Source organism: Diadema antillarum, unplaced genomic scaffold (assembly GCF_040938485.1).
Source record: "Diadema antillarum isolate AM-2024a unplaced genomic scaffold, OU_Dant_1.0 seq00000586_RagTag, whole genome shotgun sequence".
Taxonomy (NCBI): Eukaryota; Metazoa; Echinodermata; class Echinoidea; order Diadematoida; family Diadematidae; genus Diadema; species Diadema antillarum.
In genome coordinates, this window is record NW_027271520.1 from 2447504 (window position 1) to 2467042 (window position 19539).

Below are 19539 nucleotides of genomic sequence, written 5' to 3' on the forward strand. Positions count from 1 at the left end.
CTTTGCTATATTACTTGAAGGAATCCGTCTCGGAATTTGAAGTACACCCAGCTGGAAGAAATCAAATGAATTAAAAAAAGACCCTTGGATTACGTGTTCTATCATGCTGGCACAATTAGTATGGTGAGGATATAGCTAGGTCAAAACGTTGTTGTGGGTAGGCGTGTGATTCTGAAGTGTGATTTGTGCCTCCAAATAGGGATCTTATGCATTTTATTATTCTCTTTGAAATGAAGCGACAGCATCGTAATTATTATTTCAGTCGTGGTTAGCATGGCGAATTTTGAGCTGGGGGTTTTCCAATCATAACATTCAAAGAGGAATATCAAATTAGAGGCTGCGGTCTAGACTCCGAGGCAATACCCCTACATTCAATATTATTCGACTAAAGGCCTTCGGATTCATTCAGGAGTATCAAAGGGACTATGCAATACAGATGCATGACACCTTGTATTGATTCATTGTACCCTTATCATCTATTATATGGCTAGAATAATATCTAAATGGGTGCCATATATTGTATGCTAATTTTTCGTCTATTTTCGTCGGATTATTTGGATATGCCCACAGAAAAACTTCTCAATCGAAATCCTGTCAATGACATCATCTGATATAGTACTAATGTGATTGATAAACGACATTGGACTGCACCATCCCCTATAGACTGAACATAACTTGCGTGTTTCCCTGCAATGTCTTGTTCATCATATTAGTAACATTGATTTAACACTGTGATGATGTCACTGAGAGAATTTTGGTTTGAAAGGTTCTTTTGTGGGCGTATCCAACTAATCTAAAGAAAAACAGTAGAAAATCGTTATAAGATATATCGAACGTATTTAGATATTCTTTTCGCCACTTATGTAATGTTGAGGGGTATCATGAATCAGCACAAGTCAACACGAATTTGCATTGCATAGTCCCTTTAATGTATTTTGTTGTCGTGCATGGAAGGAATCGGTTTCTCATCCTGATCGGATTTTCCGTTACACGGGGAATTTCGTGCAACGTTAACCGTCGCAAATCCTTCCTTTATCTGTAAGGTGAAACAGACTTTGGCAGGCAACGCCCGTTTCCGAGTATAAGGTACAGTAGCATAATTATAGAAAGCAATCTCCCCCCCCCCCCCCCCAGATATCCGGGTGGTGTCTGAACAGGTTTTCGCTTATCTCACAATGTGTGACGGACCATTATCACAGAAAGTGATTTCATCATAGTAATCTAATCCATTGCGATCAAAGTAATATTTGGCAGAGAGGAAAAGAAGGGCCCTGTTAATCTTATATCCATTTGCAGTAAAGGGATCCTGGTGGCTGGAGTAAAAGGCCATCGGAAATTGAGAATCCTGTAAGGAATCGCACGTCCTGTCCATATTTTTTTTAATATCTCCAAGTCCGCATAAACATACAGTAGTCTGTTTTAAAAAACGATTTGTTTACGGTTTTTTGAGCCAAGAAAGAAAACAGGTATTCAGATTTGTTAATTCTGACGTCGAACACTCCGTATGTCTTCTCATAATACTTAGCAAGTTAAAAAAGTCAGGGTTTTGTTGAATTCGCCACTTTCTCTGGTTGAAATGAAAACAGGTGAAGAGTTCATACAACTCTTCCTCCCCACCCCCCCCCCCCACACACACACACACACACTTCTATACAGCCGACTGTTGCACTATTGTTTTCCTGTGGAGAAAGGTACCATACTGTATATACATTGTAGGTCATCATGAGACACAACGGTGTGTAGATTGAATCGCAACCTGGGGGGGGGGGGGGGGGGGGGCAGAACTTTGGGCGATATATGTTCATCTACCTTTACTTATACCACTTGTTCATTATTCTTCCCTCTCTCCTTTCTTGGGTAAGGATATTGAATTATTGTTATTGTTGTTGTTATTATTATTATTATTATTATTATTATTATTATTATTATTGTTATTATTATTATTATTATTATTGTTATTATTATTATTATTATTATTATTGTTATTATTATTATTATTATTATTATTATTATTATTATTATTGTTATTATTATTATTATTATTATTATTATTATTGTTATTATTATTATTATTATTATTATTATTATTATTATTATTATTATTATTATCATTATCATTACAATCATTACTACTACTACTACTACTACTACTATTTTTTTTTATCGTGACAATGGCTCGGCGGGTTGTTTTGTTTTAGATTCCAGTACTGATAGGAACTGATTGATAATTGAAACAATCAAATCCTGTCCCTTTCTTTCTTTTCTTTCTTTTTTTTTTCTCTTTCTTCTTTTTCTTCATTATCGCCATCATCTCCTAATTGCATTAAATATCAATTATTACTATTATTATTATCATTAGTAGTAGTAGTAGCAGCAATAGAAGTATTAGTAGTAGAAGTAGCAATGATAGTTTTTAGTAGTAGAATTATTTGTAGTAGTAGTGGTAATAGTACTATAGTAGTATTAGTAGTAGTAGTAGTAGTAGTTGTTGTTGTTGTTGGTGGTGGTGGTGGTGGTGGTGGTGAAGTTAAAGTATCACTTATGATATTGTAAGAAGAAGTTGAAAAGAAGCGTTTCATAAAGGAGTGTATCCTTCCTAATAAATGGCAGTAGTCTTTTCAAAAAGCCATCGACTCCATACCCCTGTTCTTTACTACCATCCTCCATCTGAACGTAATCCGATCTCTCCCGCTAGGCATCTTCTTCGCTGTGGCGTCCCTGGGTCCTGCGGCCGGCTACATGCTCATGGGAGTCTTCTTGAACACCTTCACCGACTTTGCAGCGCCTTTCAGGTAAACCAAGCCGGTTCTCCCTTTCACTTCATAAAAATATAATCTAGCTGCCGCGTTATCCAAATCCATTCTTTGTAATGCCATGTCACTGGATAACAAGGATTAATTCAGTAAAACAAAACGACAAAAGCGCGTGATCTCGAGAGAGAGCGCGCGCACACACACACACACACACATACACACTCATACAGAAACATGAAACCCTTGGCATGAAATAAATTACCGGTACGTATCAGAGCGTTGCTCTGTCTTTTTTTATTATGTAACGTCATCGTCGAGAAAAAATATTTGTTCTTATTAGGATATGATTGGACAACTTATTTGTTTTGCCTTTTGTGTGCTATAACGTATCTTGATACTTTTTTTGATATTTCATTTTGTGTTTTTAATCAGGCTTTGCAGTGCGTCGCACTTTACTTCGAGTAGTTAAGTAGATGGACACAGAGTTTTACATATAATCAATATCATAGTATCATTCATTTTATTGTCATTACTAGTAATACTTCAACTTTTATCATCAAGAAATAGCATTAATTTCTTGTGTTTGCATGCAGTTGTGCTAATGGCATTTTCATTTCTGTAAAAAAAATGGGAACTCAAGGGGTTAGAGATGATTCAATATCACGAGTTCACGCGTGACGGATAGCACTAAATCAATAAAAGTAGTTGTCTGCAACTAAACTCATCTGTATATATATATATATATATATATATATATATATATATATATATATATATATAATTGTTTATCTTCGTAGAACTTAGATTAGACTAGCTAACTAATTAGATACTGTGTCAAAAACAGCGCGGATATAGCAAAAGACAGTTGTTGAAGTAATTGTGCATAGTTTAGGCAGTATGGAATTGTAATTTAACAAATACGAATAGCTGACTGCTACTAGTACTACATTTAAAGATCACAAGTAGTGTGGATATTGCAGTGACAGTGCTCAGCAGAAGTTGACTGGACTTGTATTGGATCGTGCCAACAGAATTCATAATTATTTGGACAATAGCTGATCGCAGTTGTATACAGTTTAAGCACGCAAATCTTTACAGTGATGTCGTGCAGAATCACTGGCTGTATGCCACGAAAAGTTTGACGAACTCTTGTTGTGCCAGACGATTCTACACGTGTATTTTTGCTGAGGGACGCGTGTTGCCGATCGAACTTCTGTTCATTACCTCTGGTCTCTACAGTGTGTAATGTCAGATGACACGTGTCCAACCGTCAAAACCACAAATGTTGGAGGTTTCACAAACAGCTGAATCACGTGGTATTTGACCTTTATTTTCTCTGTATAGATGCCAACAAATCGAGTTAATGTGGGGAATAAGTACCCACTGCCCAAGTGATATTTTCAAGCAGATTCTCTTAGTAATAACACAATCACTTGTGTGACTTTCCATGGAACACAATTTATCCACTAGATTCAAGAGATTCAAGATTCAACTTTATTTTCACTTCCATCAAACAGACAAAGAAATTATAGACATAGCATATGTACAGGATATTTGTAATACTTGCAGAACGTAATTTGACAAGGTACATATGAAAATGAGAAATAGATGCAATTACATCTTTGTTAATATATATACATAAAGCGTGTAAATACAAGTCAACTAAGGATGAGGATGGAAGTGGAGGGTCCCACTAAGAAGTAGAGCTTGTACGATATGGGACCCTCAGAAAATACACAAGGCAGCAATATAAAACAAAATAAAACGAACCGATGTCAACTGACATCAAGATGATTGGGAAGGGAAAAAGAAAGAAAAGGAAAAAAAAGAGAGAGAAAAAAAAGAGAAAAAAAAGGGGAAAAAGGGGAAAAAACTACAGCACGTGCCATGAGCCCCACCCCTCCCCCCCCCCCCCCCGACATATTAATGATGATATCAAATGAGTGAACACAAAATTGATTGAATGAATAAATGAATGAATGAATAAATAAATAAATAGATAAATAAATGAATAAATAAATAAACGAGAGCAAATGAATTAATACATGTAACCAAGGAGGTTTAAGAGATGGAGTTCCAACTGGCTGTAATTATTCAAACAGCTGTAATTTTTTCTATTGATGCACAAAGGAATTCCACAGGCGCTCTTGTGCCTTTGATGACCGGGGTTCCATGCCATTTTTAATCAATCTGAAGATTCATTTTAAACTCTAACTTAATATCGGCTATATTCTGCTTGTTTATTTGTTAAATAGAATGAATGTTTACTTAATGATGAAGCATATAAAACCAAAGTAAATCCCGTCCAGGATTATGTGCAAAACTGTAAACCTGAGCTGTATATTTGAAACTGTACTCTCACTACAAAGCCGATTTTATCATCTTTCCGATCACTTCCGACAAATAAATCTGAAATGGTATAATTTTCAAATATAGTTCTTTATTTATTTGTATGTTAGATTAGTGTAAAGTCATGTAAATTCGAGTAATTTTGATTTTTATTTCATCAATTTTTGAACAATTTTTATTCGCACATCCCCGTGTCTGTACATATAATATGTATCGCTTAATTTTGTAAGAAGGGACAGCGAAAAATAATTACCATCATAAAGATATATCTTCCTTATTTGAGAGTGACTAGTCATGATGCAATGACACATGAATCAGTTGTCTTCCTATTTGTGGGGCAGCTCCAATCTAGCACATACTTCAAATAATTCTGAGTGGCGGCATGAAACATGGGATCAAAGGGAATGAGACTGTTGTTACTCCATTTCTCAAACCTCCTTGATATAACTAAAACAGAACGTATCAATGAAATGAATGAGGTTTCCCTATTTCTTGGTTGGCTGACTTTATACCAACGTGACAACTGCATAAGAGCTGAGTCAAAATATACTGAAGTACATACTACAAATAAATGCTTACTGTCAGTTAATGCCCAATTACTGACGTTTAGCAGTTTAGACGATTGAGCTAAGTCTGTGTTCAAATACCTTGGTGTATGACAATCACTAATACTCCGTTGAACAACCTGTGCGAAATATATTTTTTTAAATCAAGGTATCTCTTCATTTCCCCCTTTTTTAAAGCTAATTTGCGTCTTCGTTACATCTCAGTAGACCACAGCTTTGAAGGAAATAATTATCCTGTGATATGGGCAAGCCGCAGTTTGACTTTTAACAATGAGCTCTAATGCTGTGATACTATGCTACATTTTTGAGCTCAATGTTCTAACAAATTCTGCTTCTATAAAGCACTAAAATTTACTGCCGCCCGTTATATGGTAACCCAGGGCATGGCCCTATAGAAAAAGAAATAAATGATTCAACAAATTTGTGGATTTCTATATTTGGTACCCCAGGGTACGAAAAGACCGCATCAAACTGCGGCAGAGTTGAACACTCCGTCCTACATTGTACCTCTGTCTGTCGGGAATAGTCTGGAAGGACAGTTCGTCGAACTCAAGTCAAGAACACTTCAGGGGTGTTTCATAAAGCTGTTCTTAAAGTTACGAATGACTTAAGAACGACTGGTGATCAGTTCTTGTGCTGAATTATTGAAATTCTGATAAGTATAGCACATCAGTATATGATGATGATGATGATGACGACGATGATGATGATGATGATGATGACGATGATGATGATGGTGATTATTGTTATTATTATTATAATTATTTTTATTATTATTGTTATCATTATTATTATTATTAGTAGTAGTAGTAGTAGTAGTATTATTATTGTTATTATTATTATTATTATTATTATTATTATAGCATCAATAAAATAAAGAAGGGGATGGGATGAGGATGTCAAAATGAGATTAAACAGTTCAGAATGTTCTTTCGCTCGGACAGAAAACAGTTGGGAATGTTTGACTATCACAGGGAAAAAAAAGGAATTTCTTCCCATGCCTTCAGGGTTGCAGGTGACAGAGAAGGAAGACTACTTCCACTGTTCCTCATCTATCTTTTATCTAAACATACAGTATTTCCTTCTCACCAGTCATAGCTCCCTCCCCCCCCCCTTCTCTCTCTCTCTCTCTCTCTCTCTCTCTCTTAGAAAATGTCTTGACCTCAAGGGTCAGGAATAAAAGGAAAAAAAAAAAAGAAAATCACCCCTTTTCGGTCGTTCACATTCTGCAGAACAGGATATGCCTCTGGATATGATCAAAGACTTGATATGATCAACCAGACAGCTCCAGTCGTGTTCTGAGGAAAAAGAGAGAGGGTTGGTGGGGGGGGGGGGGGGTGTGGTGGCTAGCGAACCCCTCCATTCACCCCACCCACACACAATTTAGTCAAAATAAGCAAACAAATGACGACCGTAGATTCGAATTTTCAAAGAATGATACAGTATGCCCAAATATTGGGAACTGCTGAGATAACCGTAGACAAAAATAGTATTATCAAATAATAACTTTTGTCTTTTGAACTTCCCACTTACACAAACCCCATTACTTTCATAATACGTATGTATGTATTTACGTAGGTCCCAATGATTATGTATGCATGTATATAATTTATGTATATGTATGTATGTATGTATGTTTGTATGTATGTATGCATGTTGTATGTATACGTATGATTGTGGGCATTATGTATGCAATATGGCTAATTATAAATTGTATGTCTTTTATTCTGTACCGTTCAGTAAAGACATAAGCCCGGCCGATCCGGGCTGGGTCGGCGCCTGGTGGATTGGGTTCGTCATGGCTGCTGTCCCGGCCTTTGTCTTCGGGATTCCGCTCAGTCTGTTCCCGATGGAACTTCCCGGTAAGTCAGCCTATTATAGCAACAGCAGCAGCAGCAGCAACAACAACAACAACAACGACAACAGCAAAAGCAACAACGAATTCCCTCTGGCATTTAAATGAAGTTGTCCACTGGAATTTAAATGTGTGTTCTTCCGTTTGTTGTTGTTGTCCATCAAAAACTGCCATATGATATGGGACTGCTTGCAAATTACTTGATTCAGCGGCAATCTACTTGTGCGCGTGGCGGGTGCGTTTGTCCGAATGGTAGATGGATTGCTCTGTATGTCTTATGATATTACACTCTTCATAAGACTCAGCTGTTACTGTCTGGCGCTCCTCTGTTTTGTAAAAGAGTAACCGAAACTTCCCCTCTACATCTCCCAATTCTTCCTTTTTTCCCTGCCTCTCCTCAGGGAGGTGGACCTCCCTGCTCTCCTCTATACCTCGTCTCTTATCTCAACCATTGATCACCATTCTTTTTTTCTCTCTCTTTTTATCGACATTTCGGTGTTTTGATTCCGAAAAAAAAAAGTGTGTCATGCAGTCAAACGAATGAAGGATTTGTCAGTCTCATTACGTACAACGTGTTGTTGTTTATCCTGTAAAACAAACAAACAAACAAACAGAAACCTTAAGAGCAAATTTCTCATACATGACGCTAGAGCGTTGGCAAAATACTAATGGTGCTGCTGCTGCTGATGATGATGATGGGGATGATAATGATGGTAGTCATAGTGATAATGATAATGATAATAATAGTAATAATAATAATAATAATGAAAATGGAAGTAATTATGACAATGATAATGATAATGATAATAATAATAATAATAATAATAATAATAATAATAATAATAATGAAAATGAAAATGGAAGTAATTATGACAATGATAATGATAATAATAATTATGATAACCATAATAATGATAATATTTGATAATAGTAATAATAATAATGATGATGATGATGATGATGATGATGATGATAAGAAGAAGAAGAAGAAGAAGGAAGAGAAGGAGGAGAAAAAAAAGAAGAAGAAGAAGAGGAAGAAGAAGAAGCCAAAAGCGGGAACCGATAATTTTACACCGAATCTATGATAGGTAATGATAATTTTCTACAACCACACCTGTTGATCTATTTACAGACACGGCAAGAATACGAAAGAGTAAGGAGAGCCAGGTGCACGCCCGGGGCGGTGCCCACGAGACAGAGCGGCCCGGGTTCGGCTCGCGGCCCACGGACTTCATCGTCTCGCTGAAATACCTCGCTAACAATCCTACCGTCATGTGCACCATCTTCGGGATCTGTGCGGATACCATGCTAGTGGCGGGATTCGCGGCATTCATGCCCAAATTCACGCAGAATCAGTTTAAACAGACAGCCAGCTCGGCAAACTTCATAATCGGTGTGTACTATTTCTTATTTCTGCGTGATCTTCTTTTTGATGACTGTGTGATCTTTGTTAAAGGGATTGTTGATATAGTAATGGTTGAAGTGAAAATTCAGCTTGAAACTTTAACCCTATTCCCACGGGGGGGGGGGGGGCATTTTGCCCCCCCCCCCCCCCCCGACGTTTCGCGTGATTATTCCGCAACGCGTGATGCCTTCGCCGCGACATTTTATGACTTTTTTCTTTCAAGTATCGCGCAACTTTTGAGACTAAATTTGTCGCTCCCGGGCATACCGTTTTGAAGCCACGCCCCTTTGAAACAAATTCGTCGACCCAAAAATTGCTCAAAAACATGATTTTGTGTACAAATCCAATGTAAATTGTGTTTTGCAAGTAATTCATATAAAAATAAATATTTCTACTTTCAATGGCTGATGATAATTTATTTTAGCCTGATTATGCTTTAAAAAGTTTCTGCGACAAATTTTGACGAAAAAAGTAAAAAACAAAGAAATACATAAGAAATTCAGTAAACAATAGAATACATAGGAAATAATCATGAAGCCGAATTTTTGCTTCAATATTATTGTTGAGGATATTGAAAAGAATATGTTCACTAAAAATTAGAAGTCTTGGAGCTTTATTTTTTAATTTATAGGCAAAAAAATATTTTTGCATAAATTAGCATAAATTAATTAATATAAAATACATAAACTGAAATTAGAAAAATCTAACTATACAGTCTTGTAGATTACATTGGCCTCTACCTTAGTGCAAATTTTCGAGAGGATCGCGCCATCCACGACCGAGATCTGAAGGGGGGGGGGGGGGGGCAAAAAGCCCCCCCGGTGGTTTCAAGTCCCTCAAATAACCCGGTGGGATTTATTAGGGTTAAGAAAGATACTTAGAAACCACCGCATGAAATGTTAAAAAGCATACTATTCTAAGAAGAATTCAAAGCTTGTTTGATGTAAATCGGTTTGGAAATCGCTGAGATATCCAAACGCAAAGTGAAACAAAGCGATCCTAATAACAGGTGGGTCTCACCTTTTATTATGATCCCTCTGTTGTGGATATCTCAAAAAGTTTAAAACCGTTTTTCATCAAATAAACTTTGAATCCCTCTTAGAATTTTTGCTCTTTCATATTTTATAAGAGGTTTCTCATAATCTCACAAAATAATCATTAAAAAAACGTTGGAAACCTCAAGTCTCATCTCAACCACAACTGTGCAATTCCTTTAAAACTAGTATTTCATACTTTCCATTGACACGTAGCGTATGTCAGTGGTACGTGAGCTTCGGCAATGGTGTGTTATCTTTGTACAACTCTGGCTATAATAGTATTAGTAATCTGTGTAACATGTGTATGATCATTGTCCATGGTGCTTAACCTTCGTTCTTGCTTTATAATGTGTGTAACCACACGGGCTTCTAATCAGCAACGTGTAATCTTCGTGATTAAGGTGTAAACCAGGCGATGTGTAGGATAGTTCGTTATTTGTCAGTAACCTTCATGGGTAATGTATAAACGGCGTGATTGTTTTTAACTTCTTAATACAGCTGCCAAGTGTCTGTGATTCCACAGTAAGCTGCCTGAAACTTATAGGTCTATTCATATTCCGATGAGAACAATATACACCATGGCGTAGGAATTATTTTTCTTGTTGAGATGCATGTAATACTTTGATATGTCTCTAATTCCTCTTTAGGACACTTCAGATTTCGATGTGTGAATACTATAGGTAACCCCACATTTGCTCCTTGAAGTATGTTTCCTGTAGTGCAAAACGAGGACAAAAAAGACGACATAAATGAATAAAAAAGTAATTGGACTTTTTGTTAACTCCCCGCTTTTCCCACACGGCCAGGCATTGCAATGCTCCCCGGGCTGTCTGGCGGAGTGTTGCTCGGCGGTCTGCTCATGAAGCGTTTCAACCTGAAGGTTCGAGGGATGCTCTCATTTTCCATCGTGTCCGGCCTCATCATGATCGTACTATTTGGAACCGTCCTCCTCCGTTGCCCCCAGCAACCAGTTATAGGCGTGACGGCGGGCTATGATGGACAAAAGTAAGCCCCGCCTCCCGTATATTGCAACGGAGCATAATAGTGTTCCTTTTCATAGGTCAGATTACTACAGTTGCAGCGTAGAATATTATGTTTTCCACATCTATAGTGAGTGGTGGTTGTTTAGTTATCTACTGGTCCTTCTACCGGTAACTATCACCATCGTGACAAACTTTTTTTCTAGATTTTTCTATCAATCGGGTCCCAAATCTTGAAATGAAATTATGGATACGATTTTAAACTAAAATCCTCATAAATCGGAATTGGATTCATATTGGAATCGTGTTGTGTAGTTGTGGGTCTTTAGATTCTACTGAACAATATGCACTCACTTGGAAAGTCTCCTGTTTATCTGTGCACAAGTCTTCACCAAATTTACCCCTTACGAAATGAAATGAACATAAAACAGAAACATTACAGTTCGTTTCTTTAAATAGATAGATTTGAAGATTTAGGAATTCCGTAACATTAGTTTGTCATGCGATGTCATAAGTAGTGAAAGTTTCAATTTGCTTTGTCCCTGATATAACTTTTCCCGTCAAGGGCTATTTGAAAACGGTGTGTGGTTTACCTGTAGAATAATGGATCTTGCTCGTAGTTCAAGAAATTTGATCTGGCTTATCTAGCGTCTTGTTTCTGTCACGAGTGGTTTACATTTTTCTTTGCAGCCTCATGGAGTACAACAGCGATAAGTCTCTCGACGTCGAGTGCAACAGCGGCTGCGACTGCAACACGGAGCAGTACAACCCAGTGTGTTTGGATGGGGGTATCGCCCAGTACTTCGATCCCTGCTTCGCCGGCTGTAAGACGGACTACGGCAACGGGGTGAGTCAGCCATAATACGCGGAGCATTTTAAAAAGCGCGCCTTTTTCGGTCTCAAACACGTGGCGGATTTGGGTTATTTCGCACAATGAACACAAAAGTGTGTGGTTGCTGGTACCACTGAAAAGTACTGAAGGTGTTCATGAAGTCATTTATAATATCGTTGAATGGTAAACGTCTTGCTGTATTTTTAAGTTTTGGGTAATGTAGAAGAAAATGCATAAATATATTAAATACTTTAACAGCAACAACAGAAATACTACAAAATTTACAAGATATGAACCACTGATTACTCAATGCCATCATGGTAAATTTATACAAATAGGCAATCAAAATTTCCTTTACCATTCAACATACAATGCATTTCATTTGTTAACAGTATCATTCTTATCATTCTTTTCTGATCGATTTGATAAGCCTTACATAACGATTTCTGACAAACAGCAGACACGGATATCCACAAACAACACTATGAAAAGTATTCATTCGTCTTTAAATCCGTCAAGGATCCACTATTGAAAGTCTTCCTTCGCCCATCATACCCTTTGTCTAGGTCTCCGCTATAAATGATTGCGTAACGCATGAGCCTGAACATTTTTCCCGCCTGTGTAGAATGACGTGTCGTACAACCACCATGATTACATAATCCTTAATCTGTAAGTTTAATTGTACTTTTAATGAACTAATTAGTTACGCAAGACACTAATGGGTGAATAAAGTTAATTACTCCGTGTGCAGCCCTCTGTCGTTATGGTTGGTGACCTTGCCAACTGCAGAAGGGCTGTATTCCCAGGGCTGAAATGTAATGCAACCCCCTGCAGTATATACGTGCCTTCCAAAAGACTGCAAGACCACCTGGGCATGATATATGTTTCTTTTTCTTTCGGTTATTTGCGTGTATGCTATTGCAGTAAAATGACCTATTATTCACTTCTGTTCCTAAATATTTTGATTTTGTAAGATTTTGTAGGATCTCATTTGATTTTCCCCCCAAAAATCAACATATACCTTTTATTTTGTAGGTATTTGGAGTAGTATTGCCAAGCACCTCTGAAAAGAAAGTGTTCATTTATACAACTCTGATGTGTAGTCATAGTGCTAGGACATGCCAAGGAAGTCTCTCACAACTCCTTAGTAATTAATTGCCAGTTTGGTTGCAAAGTTTCATAACATTAGCAGCTACGAAGTAGCTCTTGATATACGTACTCTCTAAGAAAAAAATGAAAATATTCACTCTTAAAAGAGTGAATACAAAAAAGAGTGAATTTAGAGTGAAATTGGAGTGAATTTTGAGTGAAAATGTTTATTTTCACTCATTTTGGAGTGACCTCAGGGATCACTCGAAGATTTTGGAGTGATCCCTGACGTCACTCTAAAACGAGTGAAAAATAAACATTTTCACTCGAAATTCACTCCAATTTCATTCTTTTAAAATTCACTCTTTTTTGTATTCACTCTTTTAAGAGTAAATATTTTCACTCGAATTTTTTTAGAGAGTATATTTCATTCCGGGACAGGACGTTTTACTCCTACGACAATTATTGCTCCGGTCTTATTTCGGGTTAGGGTTAAAGTTAGGGTTGTGATAGGGTTTTAGGTTTAGTTTGATGTGAGGATTAGAGATTTTGAGGATTAGGGTGAAGATTTTGTTCATGGGTTTAATTTATGTTTGGCTGAGCGTGCAGATGTTTCATGGAAGCGATTGTCGCCGGAGCATGTGACATGTCATGGAACCGTTGCATCCATCGGCAATACGCCAAATTGCTTGTGTATTTACCTCGAATTAAAGTTTTCGTTACAGAGCGAACCCCCGACATTTCGTAATGATTCAATCTTAAATGAGTTTAACTCGCGAACTTTTGATGACGTGTGAAAAGCCTTCCGCGATATAACCGAAATGACATAATATATATCAGTGACGTAGGGTCATACGTTTGCTATACTGATAAGTGCTAACTCTCTCGCTACCTCTGACAACTATGCAGTGCTAGATGTTCGTGAAGCTGCGGAGCGATGGAGCAAAGAGGGTTAATAGCAGGGCACGAAGCACACACCTTGCAACACCATGCAATCGACACCTTTTTCCTCGCCCCGCCTCTCCCACTTTCTCTTTCTCTCTCTCCATCTCTCTCAATTTTTCTCTCTCTCTTTCTCTCTCTCTTTCTCTCTCTGTTTCTCTCTTACTCGTCATCTATCTTTCTACTAGTATATATCCGCACCCTCCTCATATTCAATATAATTCAATTCATTTTATTTCATTCATTTTTCCCAACCGAACATTACAATGTGATTACGAATGATCTTAGGTATACATTGATTTTGACTGTGAAAAAATAAATGATAGTTAACAAATGAAGATCATACATACACATTGCACTCCACATTACATTCAATATCTTTTTATCTCTATCATAATTTCATCTCTGTGTCTCTCTCTCTCTCCTTTTCTCACTATCTCTCTCTCCTCTCATTAAGAGTTTCGTCTCCATGGCAACACAGATAGAGTGGAAATTTCCGTTTTCCATGAGGCATCACACTTAATTGCCTCTCGTGCGCACCCTTATGAAAAATGCATAGACAATCTTCCTGTAAATAACGAGTCTGGCAATAATTCACCCTGTCTCGCTTGCAGCTCTCTTTTTTCTGACTATAATGTTTATAGATGAATTTATATGTTGAATAGATGAATAAATCAATAATAATAATGCACACACACACACACACACACACACATATATATATATATATATATATATGTATATAATATATATATATATCTTTGCACAAAGTATTTACTATATGTAAATATATATGCATATATATGTATGTATCATATATATATATATATATATATATATTACATACTATATATGTATGAAAATTTCTTTATTTTGCACCTTTTTTGGCTTATTAATATAAGTGAAAACAGACTTAATAGCAATATGATAATATTCTCAACAACTACAGCAAACAGCATTAATTAGGATGATGATGATGATGATTATTATTTATTATTATTTTTATTATTATTATTATTATTATTATTTTATTATTATTATTATTATTATTATTATATTATTATTATTATTATTATTATTATTATTATTATTATTATTATTATTATTATTATTATCATCATCATTATTGTTGTTGTTGTTGTTGTTGTTGTTGCTGTTGTTAAAAAAAGAGCAGCAGCAAATTAGCCTTACGCTTGAACCACGAAGTGGTCTCCTTTAGGACTCTCTGCAGATCACTAGGATACCCGTGCGTACTCTACGCGTAATAATCTGGAACCCTGCTTGTGGGGGCGGAAGGATGTTATAGTGGAGAGCATGAATAAATGGAAAGGGGAAAGTAAGGAGATAAAAAAAAAAAAGAAGAAGAAGAAGAAAAGGAACAGACGGCCAAGAGCTGAGGTAAGCCCACGTGATGGTGTGGTGCACGTGACTTTTGTCCTCATGTGAAAGCGCATTGAACCCTTGGATGAACATATGCGTCTTGTAGCAGAATATTTGCCCGGCCGTGGTTCTTTTAACGATGATCTGTGCATAAAACCACACCATGAACAAGCAGCTGACCTAAATGAAATTAAACTACATAAAAAGAAAATGGAATGTTCTGTATTAACCTTAAAAAGACTGGGCTATTTTGGTAGCTCGAAAGACTGGGGGGGCTCGGCCGTGGATCGCGCGATCGCCACGGAACTTTGCACAATGGTAGTGTGCGATGTAATCTACAAGATCGTGTTTTTAAATTTTCCAAAATAGACTTCTTTTATTTTATTTTGATTAATTATGATAATTTATGCAAGAAATCAGAATCTTGCACCTAAATCAGTAAATAAAGCTCCAAAAGTGCTCATTTTTGGTATAATTAATCTTTGTGGCATTCTTAGCAAATGTACTTGAATAAAAATTCGGCATCAAAATTGATTTCTTATTTATTTTATTGTTTCATGAATTTCTTATGTATTTCTTTGTTTTTACGACCTTTTGTTTTTGTTGTTTTTTGTAACAAAATTTGTCACAGACACTTTTTGAAGCATAATACTCCTAAAACAAACTAATTTTAGCCATTGAGAGTAAAAATAAGCATATTTATATGAACCATGTGAAAAAACTCAATTTGCATTGACTTTGTACACAAAATCACATTTTTAAAGCCATTTTTGGCCTCACGTGCATGTACAAAAAGTCATGTAACTTCAGAACCGTACCCCCAGGCGTCACAAATTTGGTGTCAAAATGTGCGGGAAACTCAAAAGAAAAAAGTCATGGAGCATCGCGGCGAGAGCATTGCGTGTTGCAGAGTAATCGTGCGAAATGTCGGGGGGGGGGGCCTCCGAGGCCCCCCCCCCCCCCCCCCCCCCCCAGTGCAGTTAGGGTTAATAATGCCAACATGGAAAATGAGAAAACCATGAGAATTCCATAGTTCAACATTCTTCTTCTTATCGTATGACATATCATATGCAGTTAGTTAGAGTGATAAGTCCAGGCTGCGGAGCCAGGCTATGGCGTCTATTTCCCAGAACAGATATAATTTTATATCGGCCAGAGTTATAAATACAAATTAGATGAGATGATTTCACGGTTTCATAAATCTCACAAAGTGTCTCTCTTTCGAATGAATTCAAAGATAAGAAATTACATTCTCACATCAAGTTATCCTAAAGTTGTAGTGCGTGAGCAATATGGTGACTCTGTGAGAGGGAGATTGATACACATAACATGTATTCATACATGGACATAATTGAATATTTCTGTATCAAAAATGTGAGACAGTTGAATAGTGACCTTACTTTCACGTGCATAATGTAATTATGATCATAGTAACCAATACTAGTAAACTTTTTTTTTCTGCAAAGACATGGCAGATCTCGTAAAGCCTAAATTTTCACATTTTGTCCGATTTTCGTATATTTCTACCCTTCCGTTCGACCTTTCTTTTCTACTTTATATCAAGATGTATATAGTGAAAGTCAGCAGTTTGTATTTTTATAAGTACTAGGATATCATTTTGACAAGACTCTTTTCACAATGATATAGCTGGTATGCATCACCGTGATTATTCCTGACATGTAACTCTTCTGCTTGGAAATGCAGACTGTCTGTCGGTTCTTTAAGGAGTTTTTCCACATTCTGTACAATTATCAATTATGCTTTGTCCCTTATTGTCAGGGATTCACCATTTTCTAATCGCTTATCGTTTTTGTTTGTTTGTTTTTTGTTTGTTTGTTTTTTTTTTGTTTTTTTGTTTTTTTGTTTTTGTTTTTGTTTTTGTTTTTGTTTTTGTTTTTTTGTTGTTTTTTTTTTTTTTTTTTTGGGGGGGGTCATATTCTTTCTTTTGTCATATTATACAAACACACACACACATACCGGTACACTTTCTTTTTGTTTTTCCTTGATGATTATTGATTTCATTCAAACGCACACACACACACACACACACACACCCACACACACACACACTGCTGTTTCCAAGAAGACAGATCCGAATACTTTTCGAAATACGTGCATGTGTAGAATTGTTTATTTGCTCATGAATTACAACGCGGGCGCCTTCATAATAGTACGAATGTAATTCCGAGTTACGCTCACACAGTACTGCCCTGCCTGCCTGGTTTATGCTAGCGATTGACCTTTTGAGAGGTCCCGCAGGCGTACCGGATCCTCGTCTTGCTTTCTGCTCGTGGAAGCGAGGTTGCCCCCGCCGGCGAGGGAGACAAATTCATTAGCGCCGTGAACGTGATTAAATTAGTTCTTGTGATGTTGTTGTTTAGTTTAGTTATGTTTATTGCTGATCGTTCAGAGATTTTCTCTCTCTTTTTTTTCACTATCGTGCTTCTCACACGTTTTTGCGTGCTGTGTTTGCATAATGATTTCACTGAGAATAATTCGATACACCCCAAAGCTCATGTTTATGCTAAATTTGAGGTCAAACGCTGCGTATTGGAGTACTAGTGATCGGTTTTCTTACCTTAATTTTTCTTTCTATGTTATATAATGCTCGTAGGTTTCATAATATTCGTATTTCTGTTTGTATCTGTGAGAGGGCATGCGCACACTCATGAGAAAAGCTCTGTGTGTCAGAGAAATTTGCCTTTGTATTTGTTTGATAACTAAGACTTTTCTTATGGAAAATACCCTCTTTTAGATTTCAAGTGGCAAATCCAAGAAAGAGAGGCAAACTGAATCAGACTCGACACAAATCACAATATTTTGATGCTATAATCTGTTATCTACCAATAATAATGATCATTACTCTGCCTCTGAAGAGAAGTATTACTAGCCTGATAGACATTAATATCCACCCCTTTTTATTTTATTTTTTTTTCATGACAGACCTACGGAGAATGCGTGTGCCTGCTAAACTTCGTGTCGGCAAACTTGACGTGGCCAACTCAAGTGCAGCACGGCGCGTGCGCGTCGGACTGCATTCTCCTTCCAATCTTCGTTGTTGGCTCCGCCCTCCTTTTGTTCTTCCACTTTCTGCCGTCGGTGGCGCTGGTCAACACCTTGCTCAGGTACGTTGCTATGGCGTCCTGTCGCCTTGTAGAATGCTATACGACATAGGTTTTATCGCGATGTGTGCCGAGCAGTAGGCCTACGTATAAGTACCTTCACCAACTTCTAGTAGACTGATATGCTAGTTAGAGTTTGTGAATCAAATTTAGCCTTGCTAACATAAGTTTTACGATGCATGTAGACGGCAGTTTATATCACCAATGCCAATTGCCCTTTAAAGGTGTTACTTTATCCACCTCTCACGCTCATAGCCCAGACATCTGCTTTCAGATCAAAGTTAAAGTGACTCTGACGAATTTCTTCAATGACCAAATGTTCGTCTGTGAGATATAATAATACGAGAGACAAAGCATACCTTTGTATCATATTGAGATCGGTTTGACCTTCATGATGATTATGAGATAAATGATGTAAAAACACTTTCGTGGACGGTCTACCAGGAGCCTTACTTCGGTTCCAGTTTTATTGGTCAGATCGTCATTCAGTACCCAGTAATGAAACGTAGAGTCTCATCTAATTGATGTTTAGAATTTCGGAAAGTTCTCCCCCAGGCTGCAGCGGTTGTGCCCCGTTAGTAGCAAAGCACATTATCTTTATTCCCTAGCTCTTTGGAGGGCACTTTAAGCCATTGCTCATGTGGTTTCTTTATTCTACTAACCTTCATTCCTTCCTCAGCAGCTACGTAACAAACCATATTACATAGTGCAGATATTGGCATTGTTTTCATTATCATTTTTCATAATTGCTATGTTATTTTTGATATCATACTGTCGTCATTATAATTATTATCGTAATTGTTATTATCATTATTAGTGTATTTTAACAATTCTTATGATCACCCTTATCAATAGAAGTAGTCGAAGTGTGAGAAAAATCGTCTTCATTTTCCTCGTGACTTTTCTCCGTAGATGCGTTCCAGAATCGCAGAGACCGATGGCCTTGGGTGTCAATTCAATTTTGAATAAATTACTAGGTAAGCACTATGACGTCAGCTTGAGAGTTTTCATCAGTGGACAAAAAGTTTTCTGAACCAAGACTGACTTTCTTGACTCAGACGGACAAATGTAGGTGTATTAAATGGCTGCCTGCCGATACTGGGGTAATGGTGCTGGTTGGGATTTCTGAAAGAGTATAATGCTTTGCTGCCAAGGGAGCCATTGTTTTTGTTTGTGTGTGCGTTATGTTTGCGTGTGAGTGTTTTATGTTATTTTTTCTCCGCGTGGAA

The 19539-nt window shown here is 37.1% G+C and overlaps 1 protein-coding gene across 1 annotated transcript in view; it reads left to right on the forward strand.

Annotated features, from left to right (window-relative positions):
• Positions 1–19539, forward strand: part of LOC139735571 (solute carrier organic anion transporter family member 4C1-like) — an 86375-nt gene that overhangs the window by 64962 nt on the left and 1874 nt on the right. Inside the window, exons 4-10 of the mRNA XM_071646328.1 lie at positions 2696–2792; positions 7409–7530; positions 8656–8916; positions 10772–10970; positions 11636–11792; positions 18132–18313; positions 19223–19287. Coding sequence (XP_071502429.1) covers positions 2696–2792; positions 7409–7530; positions 8656–8916; positions 10772–10970; positions 11636–11792; positions 18132–18313; positions 19223–19287 — 1083 coding nt within the window. The remainder of the gene's footprint in view (positions 1–2695; positions 2793–7408; positions 7531–8655; positions 8917–10771; positions 10971–11635; positions 11793–18131; positions 18314–19222; positions 19288–19539) is intronic.